Source organism: Rhipicephalus sanguineus, chromosome 7 (assembly GCF_013339695.2).
Source record: "Rhipicephalus sanguineus isolate Rsan-2018 chromosome 7, BIME_Rsan_1.4, whole genome shotgun sequence".
NCBI lineage: Eukaryota > Metazoa > Arthropoda > Arachnida > Ixodida > Ixodidae > Rhipicephalus > Rhipicephalus sanguineus.
In genome coordinates, this window is record NC_051182.1 from 130,559,935 (window position 1) to 130,582,485 (window position 22,551).

The 22,551-nt window shown below is 48.2% G+C and overlaps 1 protein-coding gene across 1 annotated transcript in view; it reads right to left on the reverse strand.

Annotated features, from left to right (window-relative positions):
• Positions 1 to 5,428: 5,428 nt before the first annotated feature.
• LOC119399031 (zinc finger protein OZF-like) overlaps positions 5,429 to 22,551 on the reverse strand; it is a 29,641-nt gene continuing 12,518 nt past the window's right edge. The window contains exons 3-4 of the mRNA XM_049417507.1: positions 20,296 to 20,421; positions 5,429 to 6,195 (exon numbers count right to left, since the gene is read on the reverse strand). Of these exons, the coding sequence (XP_049273464.1) occupies positions 5,429 to 6,195; positions 20,296 to 20,421 (893 nt within the window). The remainder of the gene's footprint in view (positions 6,196 to 20,295; positions 20,422 to 22,551) is intronic.

Sequence of the window (22,551 nt, forward strand, 5' to 3'; positions counted from 1 at the left end):
CGCCAGCGAAACGTTCGCAGGCCGTGTGTTTGAGACCCCTTGTTTAATGGCTTCAAGCTCTCGTTAATTCGGTCATATTTGGCCGCAGCCCGGCTTATTCGGACTACCCTCGGAGCGGGTCAAGCACGAAGCGCCGCAAATGTGAGACGCAAAGGAGGAGGAGGAGGAGAAAGACTTTATTTATCCCAAGAGGGAAGCGTGCGGTGGTGGAGGGAGCAGACGAGCCTACCCGGCGTAGGTCTCCGCTACCCTCTTGGCCCAATCCAGGATCTGGTCCTGGACCTCGGGCGCCGAGCTGCACATAGCAGCCTCCCACAGCTCCTTACTACTAATGTTTAGTGAGCTAGGTGGTGGGTTCAGAGTACAACCCCACATGATATGATCGAGATTGGCTCTTTGTTGGCAAAAAATGCATAAAGGGGAGGGATATATCGCAGGGTGTATAAGATGGCGAAAAGAGGGGGTAGGGAACGTGCGGGTCTGTAACTGGCGCTAAAGTATTTCGTGGTGGCGAGTACCTCCCCGGTGTAAGGGGGGGGGGGTATACTGTGCGCTGAAGGCGGTAGTGGTTTGTTATGTCGTGGAAGGTCAAAAGACGATCCCTCGAGGAGCGAAAACAGCGTTCGCGAACAATCGAAATGGCCGCGGGCCTTCAGAAACGCGTGGTCGCCACACACAAGCTTACCACAATCGCGTTTCGGCGACCAAGGGTTCAGTAGCTGCGGCAAACTTGTTTCGTTTTCGATTTTACTCGGCTCCGTGGGCTCGTTTTTGTGATTGCGTCGATAGCCACTGGGGTCAAAGCTACCACGTGCAAGAATATCGTTTTCGTCGCGTGCCTTCAGAACTGCGTAGTCGCCATCCATGATGGTGGATTAGCGAGCCAGGTTTATTCAGCAGCGGATGGGGTACTGAGCATTTTCGTTTCGACTCCGGACGTAGGCCGCGCGCGTGCCTTCAGAACTGCGTGGACGCTATGATGGGACGCTATGATAGCGACCGCGGTTTCGTCCACAGCGGATGCGGCACTCAGTAGCTTCGTTTTGACTTCGGGCAATGCGCGTGCAATGTCACAAAACTCAAACGTCGTGGAAGCTGTTGATGATGAAGAGCTTCAGCCGTGGTTCGCATGCTGGCACAAAACTAACTTGCTACATTGTGATAGACGGACGATCAGTTGCCGGCCATTTTTCTGGAGAAAAAATTACCGTCACGTGCGCGTGGATGTGGCGGTACGTAATCAGGAATGTCTTCAGGGCACGTTTCAGCTTAAGGGACAGGAGTTTGAGCCGTGGTCGCATTGAGAACAAAGTCGCAAATGACGAAGATTGCAGCTTTCACACTGCTATTATGTGAAATCAATACTGCATTTACGTATTCATCCACAAAATGAAAATGCATTGGTGCAATGTGGATTGTTCATTGCTTTGTTCATGCGTTCGATATTTCGGCATTCGGTTTATTCGGACATCTTTTTTTTCGGTCATGTGAAATCCGAGTTCATAACGTGCTCTTACTGCATCGCTTTCGCCTTCGTATTGTTAAATAGTTCTAAGAATCCCCCGTAATATCCTTTCTTGCTTTCGATGGCGCTAAAAAAATAAAGAACTCGCCCCTTCGTCACACGAAGCGAGCTTTGGATAGCCGCGCTGTTTTCACCGCAGCAACGACTGAACTGATAACCGCGCTCCTGCGAGTCATGCCATGCGACGACGACGCTTCTCTCGTCGGAGGCCTCTCTTCCATCTTTTGCCGGTCGCTCAGCCGCTGCTCGGAGCGTCGGTAACTTTGACACGTTGGGATTATCTCGACGCTCGTCGATCGTCGCGGATTCGCGCAGGCGAGCTTGCAGTGCGAGCTTGGAAAGCGACGGAGGAAGCTGGAAAAGCCTCCCGGCGAACGAAAAGAAGTTTGCTAAGCCTCGATATTACGACGTGCTGCTGCTGCGAGGCTTCCTGGAAAAACCTACGCAGCTCTATTTCCTTCGATCCGAATTGGAAAGAGCGAGTGAGTATGACTCCACGTTTGCGAGTTTCGAAACTTTCGAGTTTCGACAGAATCGAGCTGGTTTCCGTTGGTTTCGACGGCTGCTTGAGTTGTAACGAAGCGCTGATTCCTCGTTGCGTGCTTCGGTGTTCTTGGAAAAACTTGGCATGTTTGCTGTGTACCATCAGGATTCCTGGGTCAATCGCGCTGTACGCGCTTAAAGACGAAAAAGAACAGTTGCGCGCAAAAGTACGTGTTACCGAGCGTATCTTTAGTTGCTTTCATTTTTTAATCATGAGGCCCGTCGAATTGCTAGAAAGAATGCTTAGCCGAGTAGGCTCGCCATAAGAATTGAAAAAACAGCGCGAGAAGGCGGTGAACAACGTGTGTTCTGGGAATCTGCTTGTGTTCCGTTTTATTATGTTTTTTTTTTCTTTTTTGGCGTTGTTTTTCTTACCCTCGGTTGGCTTGGTCAAGCCACATTCATTTGGTCCCTATTGTCCACGTATCGATGGAGGTGACCCATACGCCTCGTTCAGTAGCGTAGCCAGAAGTGCGTAGCACTTTAGGGGCCCGGCTTGTCGTCTATCCACCGTCTCATGTCGCATGGTCACGCAGTGGTCAACACAGGCCCTAAAACAAGGCTAACAATCCTCAAAACCGGTGCAAAATACACTAACAAGGTCTAAAATAATATAAACTACAGGAATATTCACGAATTTATCGCAATAATTTACCTAAGATCGCTAAAAGCGCTCCTGAAACATCCGGCTGATACCCGCGCCGCGCGAGAGAGGGCGCCACTGCCTCAGAAAGTGCACGATTGCCGAGAGAATCGCTGGGCTGCCCATGCTACGCACTTCCTCAGGTTTCAGGGTAGTGGAGGTGAACGACACAAAGACCTACACAAGTACGACATTAGCGCATGATTTTTCGGAAGGGGGTGGGGGAGGTTTGAACGTCACAAATTTTGTCGAGCTGTGACGTCATCACGTGATGATGACTTTTTGCATCACAGCTGTTACGCCGCCGACGTGTGACGCCGACGCAGGACGCCAGTCAATTTTCGCATTCGATGGGGCGCCTAGGGCTTGATCGTTACTAACCTTTGTTACCTGTTTACTACCTACGTTAGTAAGCGGTTACTAGCTGCAACCGTTACTACCCCTTTGCTACCTGCTTACTACCTACGTTAGTACATATTTAGTGCAAGCAAATCGGTAGTAACTGCAGCGTTACTTTTTTGGACCATTACTACCTTTTTGCTATCCGGCCGTTAACTACTCAACCTAAAGTTGTAGTTAATGCTTATTGTAATAATTGATAACTGGAATCGTCTCGACACATCACTTTTAATCGTAAACTGGCGAATAACACGCTCATGGATCAAGAAAAGATTTTTCCTTTTAAAACTGCGCAACCGCAATGTCCAAGCATCATTCTGCTATTGTGAAAACGGAGGTGCAAAAGGTAATGAATTATAGGCAAGTGACTAACATGACAGGCGGATGTGAAAGAGCCCCAGGTGGTCAAAATTAATCCGGAGGACCTCACTACGGCCCGTCTCATGATCATACCGTAGTTTTGGCATGCAAAACCTCATAAATTATTATTATTAGCCTCTTACTGCCTCTGTACGAGCACAGGGATCCATTCAAGTGCACTGAGGCTATGTAAGCAAGTTTAGTACCTCGTCTCGGCCGTTGTGTATGATGCTCTGTTGTGGCAGTTTTATAAAAAAAAAATAGACATCACATATTGCTTTATTTGCTACGGTTGACTAAAAGTCTTGCGCTGCGTCCCCAAAGCACACATAAGCAGGTAGTAGTGTACTGGACTTTAGGTGCTCATCCCAAAGCACGGGTGCTCACCGGTACCAGATATGCATATCCTTGTAGGTGCTATAAATACTCCTGGAGTTGTTAATGAAGTAATCTCGCGTAGTGAACTTGTTACATCTGTGTGCTCTTCTCATTTATAACACTCCCAGCAAGATTATCCGAAGTTTTGTCGTAATGTGACCTTATGAATTTGTTGGCCACTATTAAGATTGGGTAAATAATGCGGCGAAAAATTCGCGCTAGCAGCAGTTACTACCTTCTTTTTCTTACAGTCTGTATTTTACTCACGGCTAGGGTAGTAAGTTACTCATATATGCTAGTAGCAGCAAGGGTAGCAGCAGTTACTACCCTTGCTTCTACTAACTACACTTACTAAAAGGGTAGTAACATAGGTGACAAGCAGTTACTACCCGAACTTAGCAAGTGCTCTACCTTTTTTTTTTTTTTTAAGAGCGCTCGTTTCCTTGAAGTCCCCTATGATCTAGTGTCCACGCCAAGCGTTTTGGAAGGGGTTCGGCGGCCCTCGTGCTCTTATGCAGAATTTCGTAGGCGAGTAGGCCACGAGAACGCGATACTCCAAGGACAGCCGACGTTCTGAATCGTTCTTGTCTGGAGGGGTCATGGGACCGGCTGCGGACTCGCGTTATCTCCAATGTTCCACTTAGGTGTGACAGCACATGACGACGCCGGGCGCATTGCGGCATATTTTTTTTTACTTCTTGCGTAGTTTTTGCAAAAGGCCATGGTATTTCAAGAAAAATGTGTGATTCAGACTGTACTGGCTGCCTTAGTTAAGGGTATACTTGAAAAAAAAACAGCGCGAAAACGACAGCGACACAGAAAAGGGACTCAGGACGAGCGCTGTATAACTGAAATTTATTGAACAAAGCTGAACGGACGAAAAACCAGTAACATGCGTGCCCATGATTCTAGGTCATGAGGAAAAATTCGTAAAGCATGTGTACCTCACACTCTAGCAAGAAAACGGAAGGTTCAGATATGCAATCACGCATCGTTTTTTCTTTGTGTAGAAGGGCTCCGAGACTTCCGGAGGCCTTTTATGTTTGTGCTTCAAGATAACCGCGGTTTTATTGAAAAAATATATTGCGCCCGCACGACCTGCAATGGGCTGAAAGACGTCATGTCGGAGTATGCACGGCGTATGCCTGCTGCATGGCTAGGGGCAATATGCGCGTAGAAGAGTATGTTTCGCTGCGTACCTGCAGTGTTTTATGTTTCGTGGTGGATGACATCAGCACAAGAATACAGCAGTCTGAAAATCTCGTGCAGTTCGAGCTGCAGCCATTGCGCTTTTCGTAGATGTGTATGTCAGAACTGAGGTCATAGGCGTGCGCAGGGTTCCCCATCAGGGGGGGGGGGCGAAGGTTCATCGCAGCGCCCCGCCCCTACTAAGTCAACGTACGAGGCAACTTCTGCGCCCCCCCCCCTCCTCTTAGGTGACTAGGGGGGCCAACGTATGGGGCAGATCTTTCGTTCCCCCTCTTAGGCGATTAGCCCCCCCCCCCCTGCTCCCCCTGTGCGCACGCCTATGACTGAGGTCCTTTTTACTGTTTGTACCGCCACAGACGTGACAGTCGAGCTTAGCTACTAGCCGAGTGAAGACACTTATGGCGCGAAAGGTTCTCTCTTCGGGTGAATCTCTTCCCGCATACCTCACAACCATGAGGCCTCTCGCCGGTGTGGCTCAGAACATGCCTCTTCAACGTACTCCACTGCGAGAACGCGGCGGGACAGAGGTGGCAGAAATACGGCTTCTGGCCCGTATGCGTGCGGGTGTGCCTGGATAGCCCTTTCTTCGAACTAAACTTGCGGCTACAGAACTGACAGCTAAACGTCTTCACGCCTGAGTGAATATTCTTGTGCTGAGAAAGGATGTATCTTGCAGTAAACGTCTTCCCGCACACCTCGCACTTGTGAGGTCGCTCGCCGGTGTGGTTTGCGAGGTGCCTTTTCAGGGTATTCAAGTGCGCGAACGCAGCGGGACACAGGTGGCAGGCGTACGACCTCTCCCCAGTGTGCGTACGAGCGTGGCACTGGAGGTTGTCTCTCCGGGAAAACTTTCGGCCGCACACGTGGCAGGCGAACGCCTTCTTCCCCGAATGAGTCAGTGCGTGGGACGCAAGGCTTGATTTCCAGGCAAATCTCCTACCACAGATGTTGCACTGATGCGGTTGTTCGCCGGTGTGGGTCGACATGTGCCTTCTCCGAGTCTCGCTGCTGGTGAACGTGGCCGGGCACGACGAACACTCGAAGGGCCTCTCTCCCGTGTGCGTGCGACTGTGGATCACCAGGTTCTTCTTTTCCGTGTATTTCCTGCCGCACACGTCGCAGGCGTACTGTTTATCGCCTGCGTGGGCGAACAAGTGTGTTCGCAGCTGCGACCTGCGGTTCAAAACTTTCTCACACACAGCGCACTGCAAGGACCTCGCGGCCATAGTCTTGCAGTCTTTTTCTGGTTGGGAGACAATGACGTTGTTAGGGGACCTGCGATTGAAAGAAATTTTTACATTTATATGATGTGAAGGAGATGCTGGCGCACAGACAAGGCGCCGCCTGCTTCTTAACTCTTGAACGGATCGAGCACAGAAGACAACAAATAAACACACAAACTGTAGAGTATGGAAAACATAAAACAGCACAAATGTCTATCATATAACCAGTGATGCTACCGAGGACTTCTGATTTGGAGCAATTTTTGGAGCAGCAATATTTTCATTTTGTAGCACTTCGGAGCAGCAAGAATTTGCATTTGGAGCACTTTGGAGCAGGTGATTTTTGCATCTGGGAGCACTCTGGAGCAGCTAATTTCACATGTTGGAGTACACTGGAGAAACAAGTTGCATTTCAATTCAAGCACCTCAATAATTATTATGGGGCTCTTATGAACAACTAGAAATATTTCGATTCATTGCAAATCTCATAGAGAAATTTCAAGAGCACTCCCTATTTCACTCGACATTGCAAAGATAAGGGCATCATGCAGTTGAGTGTTCTGGAATAACCTCTGCAGCCATTATTTTTGACACCAGCAAATAAACAAAATACTGGAACAATAAAGTTGTACTTTACGAAATCACTCTAAATACGTCTGTGGTTATCAGCAGACTTGGTAGACAAGCGCCACGACGTACAACAGCGCCTCAATGCTAAAGAGTCACACTGTACCTAATGCATTCCCCTAAAACGACTCCAAGGCGAGAGCCAGGTTCTTTTACTTCTCGATCGATTGTAATGCTGGGCGCAAGATGACGTCACTTAGCTAGCCTCAAAAAGCCAACCTCCTCCGACACTCCCTTCCCCCTTTCTGAAGCCTCTCTGTGCTGTAGCAAAAGCATTCTCGCAGTGCTTCCAGACTACCGTTTGTGCATGCGGCGGGTTGCCTGGGAGATGGCGATCGGCGTCAAGTCGAGCTTCCGCGAAAGTGCCCGAAAATGCGTTAAACGGGGACTACATGATTTAACAAACCTCGTTTTCATTTTACAGCAAAGCTGTTTATGGCCAGGAAACTTCATTTGTACGTCGAAAACCCCCGGGTGCCTTCTAGCGTGCAGTGCAAAAAAAAAAAAGAAAACAAAATCTCATAGGGTCCCTTATGCATTCGACTAAGACGACTGAAAGGCGAAAGCCATCTTTCTTTTCTCACGCGATAAGTCGATGCTCCCCTGCTCCCTCCCCCTCCGAAAGCTTTCTCCACCTAATCTGGTTCTGCACCGCCTACATGATCGGCGCACCGATCCCGGAGGCGGCGAAAAGCGACAATGTCATGTGATGAAGGCATCACGTGACGTCACGGTGTATGACGTCATGATGACGTCACAAGTTATGGCGACGCAAAGATGACGCGAGGCGGCCGTCTACGTCGCACTGAGGGTGTATGCGATAACATCAATCACCCCACGTGCGACGCCTGCCATCGATTGGTCATCAGAGAGGAAACGTCCCACCCGTCATTCGCAAAGAGTATGAAGGGACGCCAGGGGAGGCGGGGGGCTGCGACGCTCGAAGGGCGCTGTCGCTGGCGCGTGTGCTGTCTCGAGGCATCAGGAGACAGCTCGTAAACTTGCTGTGCTCTCAACGCTTACTTCGTGTTAAAGGGGTCATGAAGCACCCCTTGGGCTGGTTGAAAAAAACACATCCTGCGGAAAGCTGACACGGCTATGAACTGCTCTGCCAAATATTACAGTCGTGCGCGCCGCGTAATGGCCACAAGCGGAACGCGAAGTTGCCGTTTCCCCAGGCACCCTCTTTTCAAACAGAGGCCGGTTCTCACTCTCGTCGGTGGGCGGGGCGTCTGTCCGTTTACGTCGCGGATCTGTCAGTTTACGTCGCAAGAGACATAGCATGCTTATTGGCCGATAGCCGACGTAAATCGAGAGCGGCGTTCGGATCAGATGCGCTTTGCCGCGGGGTGCCGCCACTTGCCGGCGCCGCACTCCTCAGTACACGGTAGCCGCACTCGCGCAAGCGAATCACAGCGGGAGAGCGATCGCGTTTCATGACGCGCACTGACGTAACTTCTTTCCCCCATGCCATCCCTCCCTGTCTAGCTTCCAGTGCGCTCGTCGGCACGAGAAAAGAGAGAAAGCGCTGGGAGCGTGCGCCAAACCCCCGTAACTCCGCTGATTCTTGACGGATTCGAGAAATTTTTGCGGCAATCGATTCGGGAGGCAGTACACTCCGATACTGAGGTCATTAGATCATTACTTGGAAAAGTGGTTCATGACCCCTTTAAGAGAACCACAAAAGGCGCTTCGGTCGCTAGAGTGGCCATGTTCCCTTAAACCAGCGTTTTGTTGAGTTACACGAGATCGGATTCAAAAGAGTTAGCCGCTAGCCTCACTTCGTATAACAATTCAATTTCTTGGTATCGCATTGACTGCTTCGCACACAGTGATTTTCTTTTAACCGTCAGCTATTGACCCTGGAAAGCGAGGGGCGGACGAGTAACACGGCGTAGCCGCTTCACAGTGGATCTTCCGACGCCAGGGCCATCAGGGACGGACCCGCTACTGACAGCTGCGCATATTAAAACCGAACTGCTGCTCCGACCAGGAGGCATGCTTTTATTAATAAGATAGCGCAAGAAATTCGAATTGGGACCCTAGCACTCACGAGCTCGAAAGGGCAGAACCTCTTATTTACCGCAAAAACGGTTACAAACCCGAATGTGGTGGAAGGAATTACAAAAAAGCTCTTCTGGATGATCTTGCATGGACGCGAATCACGGAAAATTCGATATTGTTCCATATATCTATTGCAAGCATTCCTTCATTTCATTCCGCGATTTCCCGAAACATAAGGGATAGATTTTAGCGGCACGCGTGTAGTTATTACTGAACATTGCTTTAATTACGTGCCGTGCGACGCTTGAGGCGAGCTACCAGCAGCGTTTCTGGAACAGACGTCGTCCGCCGATGAATCGCCGTCACTCTCTCGCGACTGAAAGGCCTAGACGTCACGAGCCTCTGCGGAGAGCGCGTTTTGCCGTCGAGCCAACTTGCACAACAGAAGCCGCGTCGGCACCGTACATGGCATCGTGGCTTACTCGGTTAGCACGCGCGAGCGCTGTTTATTCACCTGAATAATTTTTGCTCCGTGGTTGTAACTTTGGCGGCCTCATGATCAAGCTACATGCACGTTTTGACGCGGCGGCGGTGCGACTGCTGGTGATAGAAACCCAAGGTTCTGGCGCAGTTTGGCGCAATTTCCTTCGATATTATCAGGATGGCGCAGTAAATCCAATTTGGCGCAGTTGGCGCAGGAGTGGAATCACTGTATAACAAATGTTGGGGTTTCACGTTCCAAAAGGACAAATTAGTTAATTACCAAACAAAAACTGTCTGTAATGCGCAAGGAAACTGTCAGTAATTTCCACTGATTTCACTCGCCTCTCTCTAATATTGTATTTTTTAACCCTTGGCTAAAGATAGCTGGAACACCCGGTATATATAGAGAGAATTTCGTTAGCAGTGTTAACAACATTATAGAAAAAGCACAATTACTTCTACGGAGCATACACTGGGACAACCATACATATACGTGTTATGCATGTAATGGTATTGCTAACAACACTTTTCGTACATTATCCACACAACTTTATGTATGAATACAATTATGTCGATGAGGGCCTCCCCAGTAGTATAAATTTGTATCATTCAATGAAATTGCGATAACTTCTACAAGCTGCTCACTAATAATTTCGTTTTTTGATGCAGATACCAGTGACTGGACCTTTCTTTTTCCGTAATTAGTACCGCACTTTCTTGCAGATATTCAGGTTTGCGTATCTGATATTTTGTCTTGCTTGCTCCTACTAGAAATAGTGTTTTAGCGCATCGTTATTATTATTACTGTTATTATACTACTATTATTGTTGACTTGTCAACCACAAGTTCTTTTCAAGTAGGAATTTGTGGCATTAGGGCCGTAGTACATTCTTTATACTCATCGTATTTCTATTTGCAACTTTGCTTGAAGCGTGCGAACTTCGTAGTAGAAAACAGCGCAATATAACGAAGACAATAAAGACTAAACAGGACCAGTGCTGAACAGTGCTGGTCCTGTTTTCTGAACAGTGCTGTTTTCTACTTTGCTGGGAAGGCCCTCCGGCCCCTCCAGGTATCTACGTCCATGCAAACGGTCTAAGCACAATTTTCTTTGCAAAAGTGTGGGTGATAACAACGTTCAACTGCCCCGCATTCTTTCCCCCTGCTTTGGCCATTAGCTGTTTATGATTGGTCGAAATGTTCTGGCTCATTCACACAGCACCTGGTCGTAACGCGAGGCAGCAAATGACCCCAGAATGATCAATCGTGTAATGACCACTCATGCACGACCACATAAAAATAAGGGAATAGACTATTTTCAATACGGCGCATTTTTGGTTATTGGTTCTTCGCCATTCGTCAAAAATTTTAACACGAAAGTGTTTTATGCCGGGGTCCACCAAGTACTTCCGTCACGGTTATGACGTTGATAAAATGGACGCCAACGGGTGAGAAAGAAAAAAACCAAGAAAAATTTTCGCCGCTGGGAATCGAACCCACGACGTTGCGGCCGCGACGGTAAGCGCCCGACGCTCAACCGACTAAGCCAACTTGCTTTTTTTCTTTCTTTATTGCCTATGTACATACATACAGCAGTGAAAACAAATATATACCGTACAAAGAACAAAAAAAATAAAAAATATATAAAAAATATAAAAAATATAAAAAAAATATAGTTTGATAAGCGTCTTAAAATTGCTTCATCTGTAGAAGGCTTTCTACTTGATGAAGCCAATCCGGTACATCTTCCTGGACCTTTTGTGTTTCCACAAATGAACATATAGACTCGAAGAAGTATTGTCGAACCGGACGTGCATTAATATCAGCATGGCGCACCGCCATTCTTGACTGCCATATACTGTGTAGGCCCAGTAACATGACTAGATCGAATGGTACCCCTTCCTCATTTTCAAACGGGAGAAATCTGATGCCGTAGGCATCGAGGGGCAAATCCTTTTTTAAAGTGCGTTGAAGAACGTCCCAAAAAAAGACCGCATCCCAGCAGTCAAGAAAAACATGTTCGATTGTCTCCGGCTTCCTGCAGAGTAAGCAAAGGTCTCCCCAAGGAACGAATAAGCCCTTTTCTTGCATCCATGTTTTGACAGGCAATGTTGCACTGTGTAATTTGAAGAAAAAGGATTTTACTCCAGGTGTTACCTCCATTTTTTTTACTCGGCTTAAGACATTCTGACCTGGGCCTACACGGTAAATTGCCCTATAAAGAGGAACAGGAAGAACTGTATCTACTAGATCTTTGTATAACTTTTTACGGGAAACAGACTAAGCCAACTTGCCAGATGACGGACACTCCACGAACGCGCCTTATATCTTTCACACATCCTCTTTCGCACGGTGCTCTCTGTTGGCGGCGTAGGTAGGCGGGGCAGAGCGGGGCGGTGCCGCCGTCTGTGAGACGTGAAAAGAAGTAATGCGTCGCGATCGACATTTACTAGCGCTTACTCCGAGATTCCGTGTGCGATATCAGAGGCCATGGTTAAAGCGTCTCGTAACCAGCGAGTGACACTGGCCGCGCTGGCGTCGCCGATGAAACCTAGACGCAGTTACGTTCTTTGCCTCCCGCTTCGTGTTAGCGTGCGCCGGCGAGAGCACCGACTAACAAAACTGCTGCAATACGCCTTGCAAAAAGGACACGATTTCGACGGGAGAATGTCGTGCCTTGGTGGAGCGAGACAGAGGCCAGCGGGACGCACGCGTTTGTGGCTCAAGCGATGATTCTCTGCCTCCTGTGTTGCTGAAGCGCAGTGTGGTAGTATATGCATGAACACAGGCGTCGGTAACACATTACTAGTAAGCACACACTGCCGCTTCTCTCCTTAATTGACGACGTTTTGAAGAAGTGCATATCGGGTACCAGCGTTGATTATGAGCTTGTTGATGTCATCTTTACGCGCGATTCACGATTCGCTGATTCCAAGTATATGTTCACAACTTCAGCTACCACAACGGTTTAATCATGATCATGGGCGTTAGTCGTCGCGATAGAGACATGCTGTCAACATGGATGCATCCACGTCAAACGGTGCTATAGCTGCAAAACACCAATAGACATTGTAGAAGCTCTCATATATCACTACACGATAAGCACAACTTCTGTGAAGACACGTTACACTTTCGTGTTATACCGATTCCTATGACGGAGGGATCAGCCATATCTTTTGGTGTGCCTTAAAATCACGCGCTTGTTACGCGACATCGCATGTCTGTGAAATCTCGCGGTGTTAAAATGACGTGTGCACACTAAACGGCGCATTACTATGCTGAACAACACCTAAACGTTTTAAATGCGAAGCATTTCTTAGCGAACCTCTGGCACTTTGAGCGTTTCTATCTTCGTATCTATCTATCTATCTATCTATCTATCTATCTAGCCGCCTACGTCTGGGTGCTCTCATGATCGCCTCCTTAACTTGGTGAAGGCCAAAATTTGCATGGGAGGGTAAGAGGATTTGACGAATATGATTGCCGGGTCATGACATGAATAACGTTAAAATCCTGTCGCGTACGTCGTCAAACCCTTTCCACTAGACACGTGTGGCACATACCCGTTTACCACGGGCCGCGGCGTACGGGTATGCGCCACAGGTGATTGACAGTTTATATCTACCCAGGAACGGCGAGGACGGACATTGGTAACTTAAATGCTAGAGCGTTAAGGAAAACCAACAATGGCAGCGTTGACTCAACGAATGGAATGAATGAAAATTAGGATCCCTGCAGGAATCGAACCCAAGCATTCTGCGTGGGAATCAGGTATTCTACCACTGAGCCATGCCAGGTCTATAAACTGGTTTGGAAAAACAGCCTACGCAGGCGTAATATCGGTGCAACGTCAATTGTGGTTGTGGTGCTTGCTATCTAATTTTACAAGAAAGCAATAAACACTACGTGATACTCCTACGATGTGTACTCCTACGACACATGCATCATATCAGATTAACGTCTGTAGTTCCAGTGTTGGCTCCGCTTTTATAGCAGCCTAATAAACATTACGTTTGTATTCATATGATTCAGCAAGCTATATTGAAGCATTGCTCGACCCCGGAGGAATACATTAACGAAAGTTACATATGATATCCACATCACCGCACCGTAAATTGCACTTAGTCCTCAAGAACGACGCAGTGTCCACTTCATTTCTTACGAGGCTGGGCGATAGCCTCATGCTGACCGAGGATGATGCCATATTGAGTGACAGCCGCTTTGTAGACTAGGCTACGTAGGCCACATACGCCCAGGTAGTCTACGAATACGACAAACACCATCCACTGATGTTGGTCCACGTAGCACTATCCAGGCATACCAGCCTCGGCGGCCTATACCTCACCAACGCGAAGGGTGGCTTCAGGTTCCTACTTGTCGCCGGCTCTGTCGACAGCCGATTTGTCGACGAAATGACCGAGCATGATGATTTAGATGCGGTCACTGACCAAGTCAAGGTGAAAAACACAGAGACGTTTCGGGACCCATACGGGTTCCTTGTTCACACTAAGCAGGCAAGAGCCGTGTGCGGGGCTGGATTAACAGTGCGGAGGGCCCGGTTCAAAAAAAATAAGGGGGGCCTCTCACCCCTCGCCCTGCCCCCTTTCTTTCCCGCTTTGTCATCTGGTGATGCTTGAGACTTGACGCTTTTTAGATTTAGCTGCAAAGAACACAAGCCACATTTATTCTAAGCCTCTCCGGAGTGTTTAATATCACCTGGGCGTTTTCTTTCTTGCGGAGCACGTGGAGAGATTGTCATCATAATAATTAACTACATCAGGAGACGAGGACACATGGACAGCATTAAGATTTGTCTGGTATGAATGCAAGCGACGTTCTGAGAGAACGTCGCTTGCACAGGTCAAGCACGCATTGTCTATGACACTCATTTTCCTCGTGTGTCTTTAACTTTGCATATGCCTTGTTCCATGAACTGAACCCATCTGGTTCCGATAATTGGTCCTTTCGACAATATACAGATCCTCTGGAAGGGCTGTACAGCAGCCATTCGCGCAAGACTACTTCGCCGTTGGTGCGGTGAGCATAGAACACTTCTTGCTTGAATTTGGTAGCCCTTCGGTGCCGCGTCAGTTGGCTGAAAGTACCGCTTCGAGCGAAAGTAATCACCCTGCATGTTTCTAGCATTTTCACAGACATCCTGGGTTTGTGCCACCCAAAAGTAGACTGGCTCCGCGCAGAGGAAGCCAGTCCGCGGGATCCATAGACATGCAAGGACGCTCATCAGGCAGTGGCTGGTCTGTCTCGGTCGGGCTGCTCGTCCCTGGTGAACTGGGCCTCATCGCAGTGTGCGATGAAGTTGTGTTCCCCGACCATGCTCGTTGAGGCTGTTGGCTTTAAAGCCACTGAACAGAGCGCCTCGCTTGCGCCTGCTTCGGAACAAACAGTTTCACTGAGCTGCTGCGTCACCTTCACTGGTCTCACTGGTCGACGGATTACTGGCCAAGCTCTTGTCAATGGTAAAATAGCTAGAAAGCTTAGGCATTTTTTCTAAAGTGTCGCTGAGGTGTTTTTTTTTCTCCGTTGCCAAATGGCGCTTTCGAGCGCCAGAGAACTCCTTTTTCCGTGGCATGGTACAGTAACAGAGCCTGCAAGCCAAGTTTATGATCTATAAGTAACTTATTCAAAGTGTGCTCTTCTAGAAATAATTTTTACTAAGAGCGACAATGAAGAATACTCTCCAAACAAATTTATGAGTAACATTGCGGTAGTTTAACAAGACAATGAAACGCTACCGAAGAAATCTGATATTGGCGATAAACTCACTGACAAGTGTTTATCGCGTAGTTTGGGTTTCTGCTGCTTCCTGTCTACCGATTACTCTCTCGACATGATCTGGATCTGTCTACAGTACGAAAAAAGTCCACAGAATAAGATGATACAGCCGGAATTGACTTTACAATAAGATCTCTATATCATTATGGTTCACATATCTTCGCAGCGGGTTGCATTCTCAAGCGTTCTGGTTCAGGTGAATATTACAGCGATGCTCGCTCATTCCAATGAATGGTGACCGACAGTCTCCAAAGGTGGCAAAAATAAAGCACAAAATGTCGAAGCTTGGCGAAATCGGCCGCTCTGAATAAGTTAGTAAGAAAAGCTCGTACTTGCTTATTCATAAAATTAGTTGATAATGACGGAAGCAACACGAGAGCAAACGCACCCACTTAGTCATTGCGTAATAATACATTCGCAATAAAAGTATTCAAATGATAATCCACTGAATATTATTTTATTGTTCCCAAGGGTCTCGCAAAGATGTTGGTAGTGCCTCAATCTTTGCAAAGTAACGAAAACAGAAGCTCTGCAACTCTCGCACGAAACGTGCACACTGTACCTGTTAGCCACCATAAAGTGCCCAAGTGCCCAAATATAAGAAACGCGCTTGCAGTTGTTTCCAATACTGGCACGAATGTAAATTTTGAAGCTCTTACCTTTAAGGTCAGCATATGATGCTATTGTTCTGCAGTGAAAACGACGAGTACAAAGAAGGCTCCAGAGCATGAAGGTTTCACTGGTCGTGTGCACACACGAAACTTCTTTAACCGAAGAATGCGTCATAAGAGCCGTGCTGCCTCGTGGATCGTTGAGTATGTGATCTCGAACAAGCTGCGCGCATCCGCGGTCGGCTCGGAGAAGCATCATGTTCACCTGAGACGCCTGTGGTTGCATGTGCTATGCAGGGCATTGCGTAGAAGAAGTTCAAAAGTGATGGTCGGTTGAAGACCCCCACCACAACGCTCAAGCAATTGCGGTGAGGGTCTGCTGGTGGCCAGATAGTGGATATATGTTGTAGATATTTCCTGTGCACAACCTTTACCAAGTGATGGTCTCCTAAGTTTCCCTATGTAACCACCAAGCAGGAATTAAGACAGAACGGCAATGCCAGAAGCGAAGAATCAAGCCATTACTCCTTCGGAATCATTGCATAATCAGGAAGTTCCTTAACATACAAATATTTCATGGTGCGTTGTTTACACTATAATGGAAGCATACTATAGCATACATATGCGTCAGCTTCTTACCGGTTATTTTCATTCAGCGCATTAAACGATATTTCAAGCAGGAACCACTCTCTATGCGCCCTCGCATTGCGTGTTGGACCGTAGCTGCTAAAATCCTCGTCAGGCTGCTCTGTGTGTCCATCCGCTGGATCAGCTCCTTCCCTCTACACGATGCATGGTCTTGGGCGAGTAAAAGGTTTTTACCACAGACTGCAGATCTGTGAACTGACTTCAAGATTATGCACGTTATGCAACAAACAACCTCTTAGAAGCATGTATATTGATTATTGAAATAGATAATCTGTTTATATCAGAGGAATCCAGCAGGAGGGTTGAACTTTTTCGAACAAGACAACGAAGTCGGCCATTTTTTTCTGGCCCTTGGGGGGCCCCCTAAAACCGGAGGGCCCGGTTCATTTGAACCCTTTGAACCCTGGATAATCCGCCCCTGGCCGTGTGTCGCTTTTTTATGCTAAAATGTGACGTAATGAACGGGTGTAGGTGTAGGAACCGAGGCATTCTAGAATTCCAACAGCTCTACTATACCACATACTTCACTACACATGGACCTCTCGTCACCACGATCACGACCGGATCCTATTACAAGTCATGACCAGATGCTGGTGCTCACTGATCATGGTGATGATGCCCTTGTTCAAGAACTGTCAAGAACTTCTTCCACACATGCACACGAGTTCGTGAAACGTGCGTGCGTTCTCGGGACACATATGCGGCTTTTCAACATATATATATATGTGTGCGTATAAAATTTAAACATATCTTTAGCGTCATTTTGTAACGTGTCGCTCAGTAAAAAAAGTTACGCCAGTCACCTACCCGCCGCATGCTTCGCATAACTTCGACTCCCGCGGTACGTGGGATCTGCCGAATTTTTTTTTGTTTTTTTGGAATAGCCGGAGAGTGTCTCATTCGGAATGTGATTCAAGAAGGCTGCCCGCCGATTACAATGGCTGCGGCTACTTATGGAAACTGGCGAGATCAATTCATATGTGTATTGAATATTTTCAGTTGTAGTATAACGATGTTGAGCTGTTTGTACGCGTGTACAACTCTGTGAACTCCTTACTGAGAAAGAGGAAGCGAGGGAGATAAACAGCACCGCTCGTGTGTGCTTCTCTGCCGTCCGAGTTGCACTTTGCCCTGTACGAGTCTAGCTCGGCTGTCGATTCACTCTCCTGAGTCCAGAAAACCCAGGTCGCGGGACCGAATTCCGGCCGCGGCGGCCGCATTTTCTAAGGAGGCGAAAATGCTCGAGGCACCTGTGCTTAGATTCAAGTGCACGTTTTAAGTAAACCCAGGTTGCCGAAATTTCGGGAGCCCTCTACTACCGCGTCTCTCATAATCATATCCTGGTTTTGGGACGTTAAACCCCAACAATTGTTAGTCCAGAAAACCGTAGACCTTGACCATTTCCATGTTCCGGTATATCAACTTGTGCGACAAACTTGAAAGCTGGGCTTCCCAATGTACTCGAGTCTACTGCCTTATTCCAAGCCACCCCGATCGCAGCAAGCTACCATATGATAAGCAAGGCCAACGTTTTTAGATTAATCTAAAAACGTTGGCAAGGTGAAGCAAGATAATCGGAAACTCAAGCGGAAACATTCTTTAGCTCCCCCAAGGCGGCCCATCTAAAACCTTCAGCAGTTCTGCACGTTCATCGACTCATAGCAAATTGGATATAGGCACGTAGGCAAAGGGGGGGGGGGACGAAAAAAAATTCGTCCAGCCTTCTATATTCCCGGGCAACTTTTTTTTCTCTTGCCATCGTCACAAACGAGCGCGTGAATAAAGCGCGCACGCGGCCAATTCTAAACGGCAGCGGGATAGCACGGCGCCAGCCGCTCGCCCAAGAAGCGCGAACCACGAAAAAACAAATATTAAAAGACGCCCGCGCGGCGCTTCCTCCTCACCCACTCGAGCCGGACGCAGACAACCAGATCAAACGCCCGGCAAAGCCTGGAACCATCTCGAAGGGAAGCATGATGCGACGACGAGTGACGCCGCCGCGGGCGAAATGGACGGGAAAGGTCTCGCACTTTCCCTAGCCTTGGCTGTGCTGCACGCCGAACAACTCTCCCGACGCTTTTGGGACCCATGGGAGATGGGATAAAAGCGTGCATCGATGACCAGTCAGTCAGTCGGTCCGGAGATGGTGAAGGTATGTTGAGTGTGGCTCTGTCAGCCAAAGAAGACGTGTTTATGATGTTGTGCGGTCAGTCGATCGTCGATCTGGAAGAATCGGATGATGACGCCGTGTGAGCAGAGAAGTTAAGTGAGTGTTTCCTGGAAGAGAAACATTCGGGACCGACGGAGGGAACTACGACGATCAGCGCTGGAGTGTGCGTGAGTGTTTCCTGGAAGAGGATTCAAGTTCCGTCCAAGAATTGTGGACTGGATACGCTGTTGAATATTCAGGATTTTAATTGTTCTTGAAAAGGTTGTAATGCATGAGATTGCATTTGTAGCGCGTGATCTGTTCGTTTAGTTCCCGTTGTGTAAACACCATCTGAGTTATATTGTGACGTTGTAACTGATACCAGCCGAGTGTGCATGTGTTTGTGATGTTTGTGCTGCCTTAACTTAGAATATCTTTCGTTTGTGTTATCGACTCTCGCTCTGACTCGGTCTTTGGACCACAACCGGCGTTCGCTGGCACACTAAAAGGACCAACTCTAAATTGTCCGCGGTTTCGTGGTGCGTTTCGGGGGGCCGATACGTCCGCCCTTCGAATCCGCCCGGCGAATGCAATCCCCATTAACGGGATTAGTGACAGCCATGGGAAGACATTTTTTCGAATTAGGCATTGACGCCCCCCCCCCCTCCCCGAAATATATCCTGGCTACGTGCCTGTAGAGAAGCGTTGATGCTATTCCTTTCTGATGAAAGAAAATGAATTTCCCGATACAGAAGAGCGTTTGATCGGTCCATAAAACGTTTACTGGTTCCTGCCCGTATTCGCATCGTCGATTATGTAAATTTCAGGCCAGGCCGATGAGAATAAAATCATGACACAGTGCTCTAACTCAGCAGTAGCCTTCTCTGCAATGCTGTAGCACAATGCGCGAAAGCGTCGCATAGGCGGCCTGCAGCGCATAGAGCCTACAGTGCGTGGTCGTGAGACACGGGAGACGATCTCCACAGCAGAAGCGCAGGTCAAATTTCATTATATAAGGAAATGATTGCTGTGTAGAAGTAAAACTTCGCCTCAGTCGATGGTTTCCCAGTGTGCAGCCGACAGTGAACACTGTTGAAAGTGGGACGGGGGGCGGTCCGGCCCCCTAACTTTTCTCATTGCGGGAGGGGATGCTAGCGCCCCCCTTGCCCCCCCACCCCCGGAAGATACGCCTATGACTACGGTACTCGTTAGCGTAAGGATCTGCTAGTGGGAGAAGCTGACGAAGACTTGTGAGGTATGTTGTCGTGCTGCCGTTTGCGCTGTATGTGCATGAACAATTCTCAGCTGATGCAGTAACCATTATTATACTTTTTCGGCTTTCCGGCACATTCCGAGAATATTGGTTCGGCTGTAGTTCCGGCTAAAACTCCGGTTCAGACAGAGTTTTCGGATCGTGCACAGTTCGACATACATCTGTTGGTGCAGATTTAGGTTTTTAAGTTATTACTCGCGCCAAAAAACACGAGAGACCACATAATAACATCGAAACTTCTACAATGAGTTGTACATTAATAAAATGTGATTGCCCAAGCTAATATGAAGTTTAATAAAACAAGGAACAAAAATGCGCGACAGAAAGCAGCAATTTTTATAAATAAAAGATACCCTAGATTGAACAACGAGGACTAGGAAATTTCTTACGAGATTTCAGAAACGTGTGACGCGCACAGATTACTAACCCCTTGTCTGCTGTCGATGCGGCAGAATCTTGCCTCCGATTCTCGCGGACTCTTCTTCGAGATCTTTGAACAGGGCTGCAGGACTGTTGAGAGGTCCGTCGTTTCGTTTTAGCCATGGCTGGATGCCTGTAGTAAAATTGTACATAAATCACGTATCATAGTTAGACATCAGTAAGCCATGACTTAAAAGAGATGCCGAACAAAACTTTTGCCGCCGAGATTTTCAGCCTAAAGGAAAGCTTGGGTGCTGAAATTGGTTAACACAGCCTTGTTTCCAGGAGTAAAGGCGATGAAAATAATGAATTTAATGCGTTTTTCACAAACTGCAGCGTCTATCGGTCACGGTGTGAAGTAGGGGTGGTGACGTTAAAGTTTAACGGAAATGGGCGTGCCAACCATGCGAGCCGTCGCCCGCGTCTCTCGAGTCTCAAGACGCTCCGCTCCCACAACGGTTCCTATGAACCAGTAGGAAAGGCACCCTCCGCGAACAATGCTCCCGGGTGGGGCATCTCTCAGTGCCTTTGTGGAGAGTGGGTTGTAAAGGAGATGTGAAGAAAGAGAAGTAGCAGGACAGAGAAGCGCGCAACGTGCTTCCGTCGCTTGACGACACGGCCGTCGATGCGCAGCTCCGCGCGTGCTGGCGTGCAGCCGTCGCGCGCACAATCCTCCAGAAATGCAGCGAACTCTTCAAAAATATGTGAAGTAAACTCTCTTTATCGCAACAGTCGCATCTTCCCAGTACAATTTTCATGTTTTAACACGAAAGTGTTTTATGCCGGGGTCCACCAAAACTTCAGTGACGTATTTCCGTCACGGAAATGACGTAGAAAAAATTTACACGATCAGATGTCAAAGAAAAAAAAGTTCCGTCAACGGGCATCGAACCCACGACCGCTCGGTCCACAACAACAGATGCCGGGCACGCTATCCACTGCGCCACGGCCACAGGCTCTAGAGGATTTACAAACGCGCCTTTGATATCTACCACTCTCCTGGTCGGCGGGCTGGTGCTGCCCTCTGGGAGCGGTAAAGTAAAGTAATTCGTCATTACTGTGACCTCCGCGATTAGAACATGCAATGCGTTACACGTCCGTCCCATTCGGCACGTTTTCAATAGATGTTCAATTTTGTCAGTGCCTTAACACACCACGAGGTGGCGATCTTGGACCAAGCGTCGTAAAAGCGTCGGCCTCGTTCACAGCATCAAGCTAATCCAAACCAAAAATAGCTCTGCGACGCGCGCCTGTCTCGCCTGGCTGTAACACCGCCATAACACCGCGTTCACCGCTGACGCGCTCGCCCCGAGAAAAAAAACGCCAGGCCTGCGCTGAAACCGCAGCACAGTCACAGCGAAAGCTGGAAGAGCAGCGTTTCTAGAGCCCGTTAAGCTCTCTTGGGGCTACAAAACAACTACACTAGAAAGGTACCCACTACGCCATAAATCACAATTTTTGTGAAGTTGGGAAACACCTACTAAGCCATTATTCGTCATTCTGCGGAGAAGCGAGGCACCAGCTACACGTCTGTAAGGCATCATGTGCACTTTGTTGACGCGACGACTGATGACGATGAAGAATTATGGCTCAGCCCTTTGTAATGGGTTGGAATCTTAAACGGCCCACCAGTTATGTAATTTGCATTGGGTGACGCCCGGTCACTATTTCCCTCTCCAGTCATGCTGTATAACATACGTTGACGTGGGAGAGAGACGGGGGGAGGGGGGGGGGGCGAAGAACTTTACTGAGACCCCGAGGAAATGGATCATGCGCTTATGGCCTTCCTTGGCAATCAATACAAGTGCACTTGCGAGGAACCCACTACGCTATAAATCAGTGTAATTTTACTGAGACCCCGAGGAAGTGGATCATGCGCTTATGGGCTTCCTTGGCAACCAATACAAGTGCACTTGTGAGGAACCCAGTACGCTATAAATCATTGTAATTTTGAGAAGTAGGGCAGCAGGCACTGTGCCATTTTTTCATCATTCTACGGAGAGCGTTGGTACCTGCTATACGCATGTAAGGCATTATGCGCACTTTGTTGATGCTGTGCCTGATGACGATGAAGAATTATGGCAGAGTCCTTTGTAATGGGTTGGAAGCATTCAACAACCTACTCGTTGCGCAATTCGCATTGTGTGACGTCTGGTTACAGAATTCGCGTTGTGCGACGCTTGGTGCTTATTTTACTCTTCTACCACGCTATATTGCATATGCTAATGTGGTTCCTTTCCGACATGAAGCCTGTATAGGACCT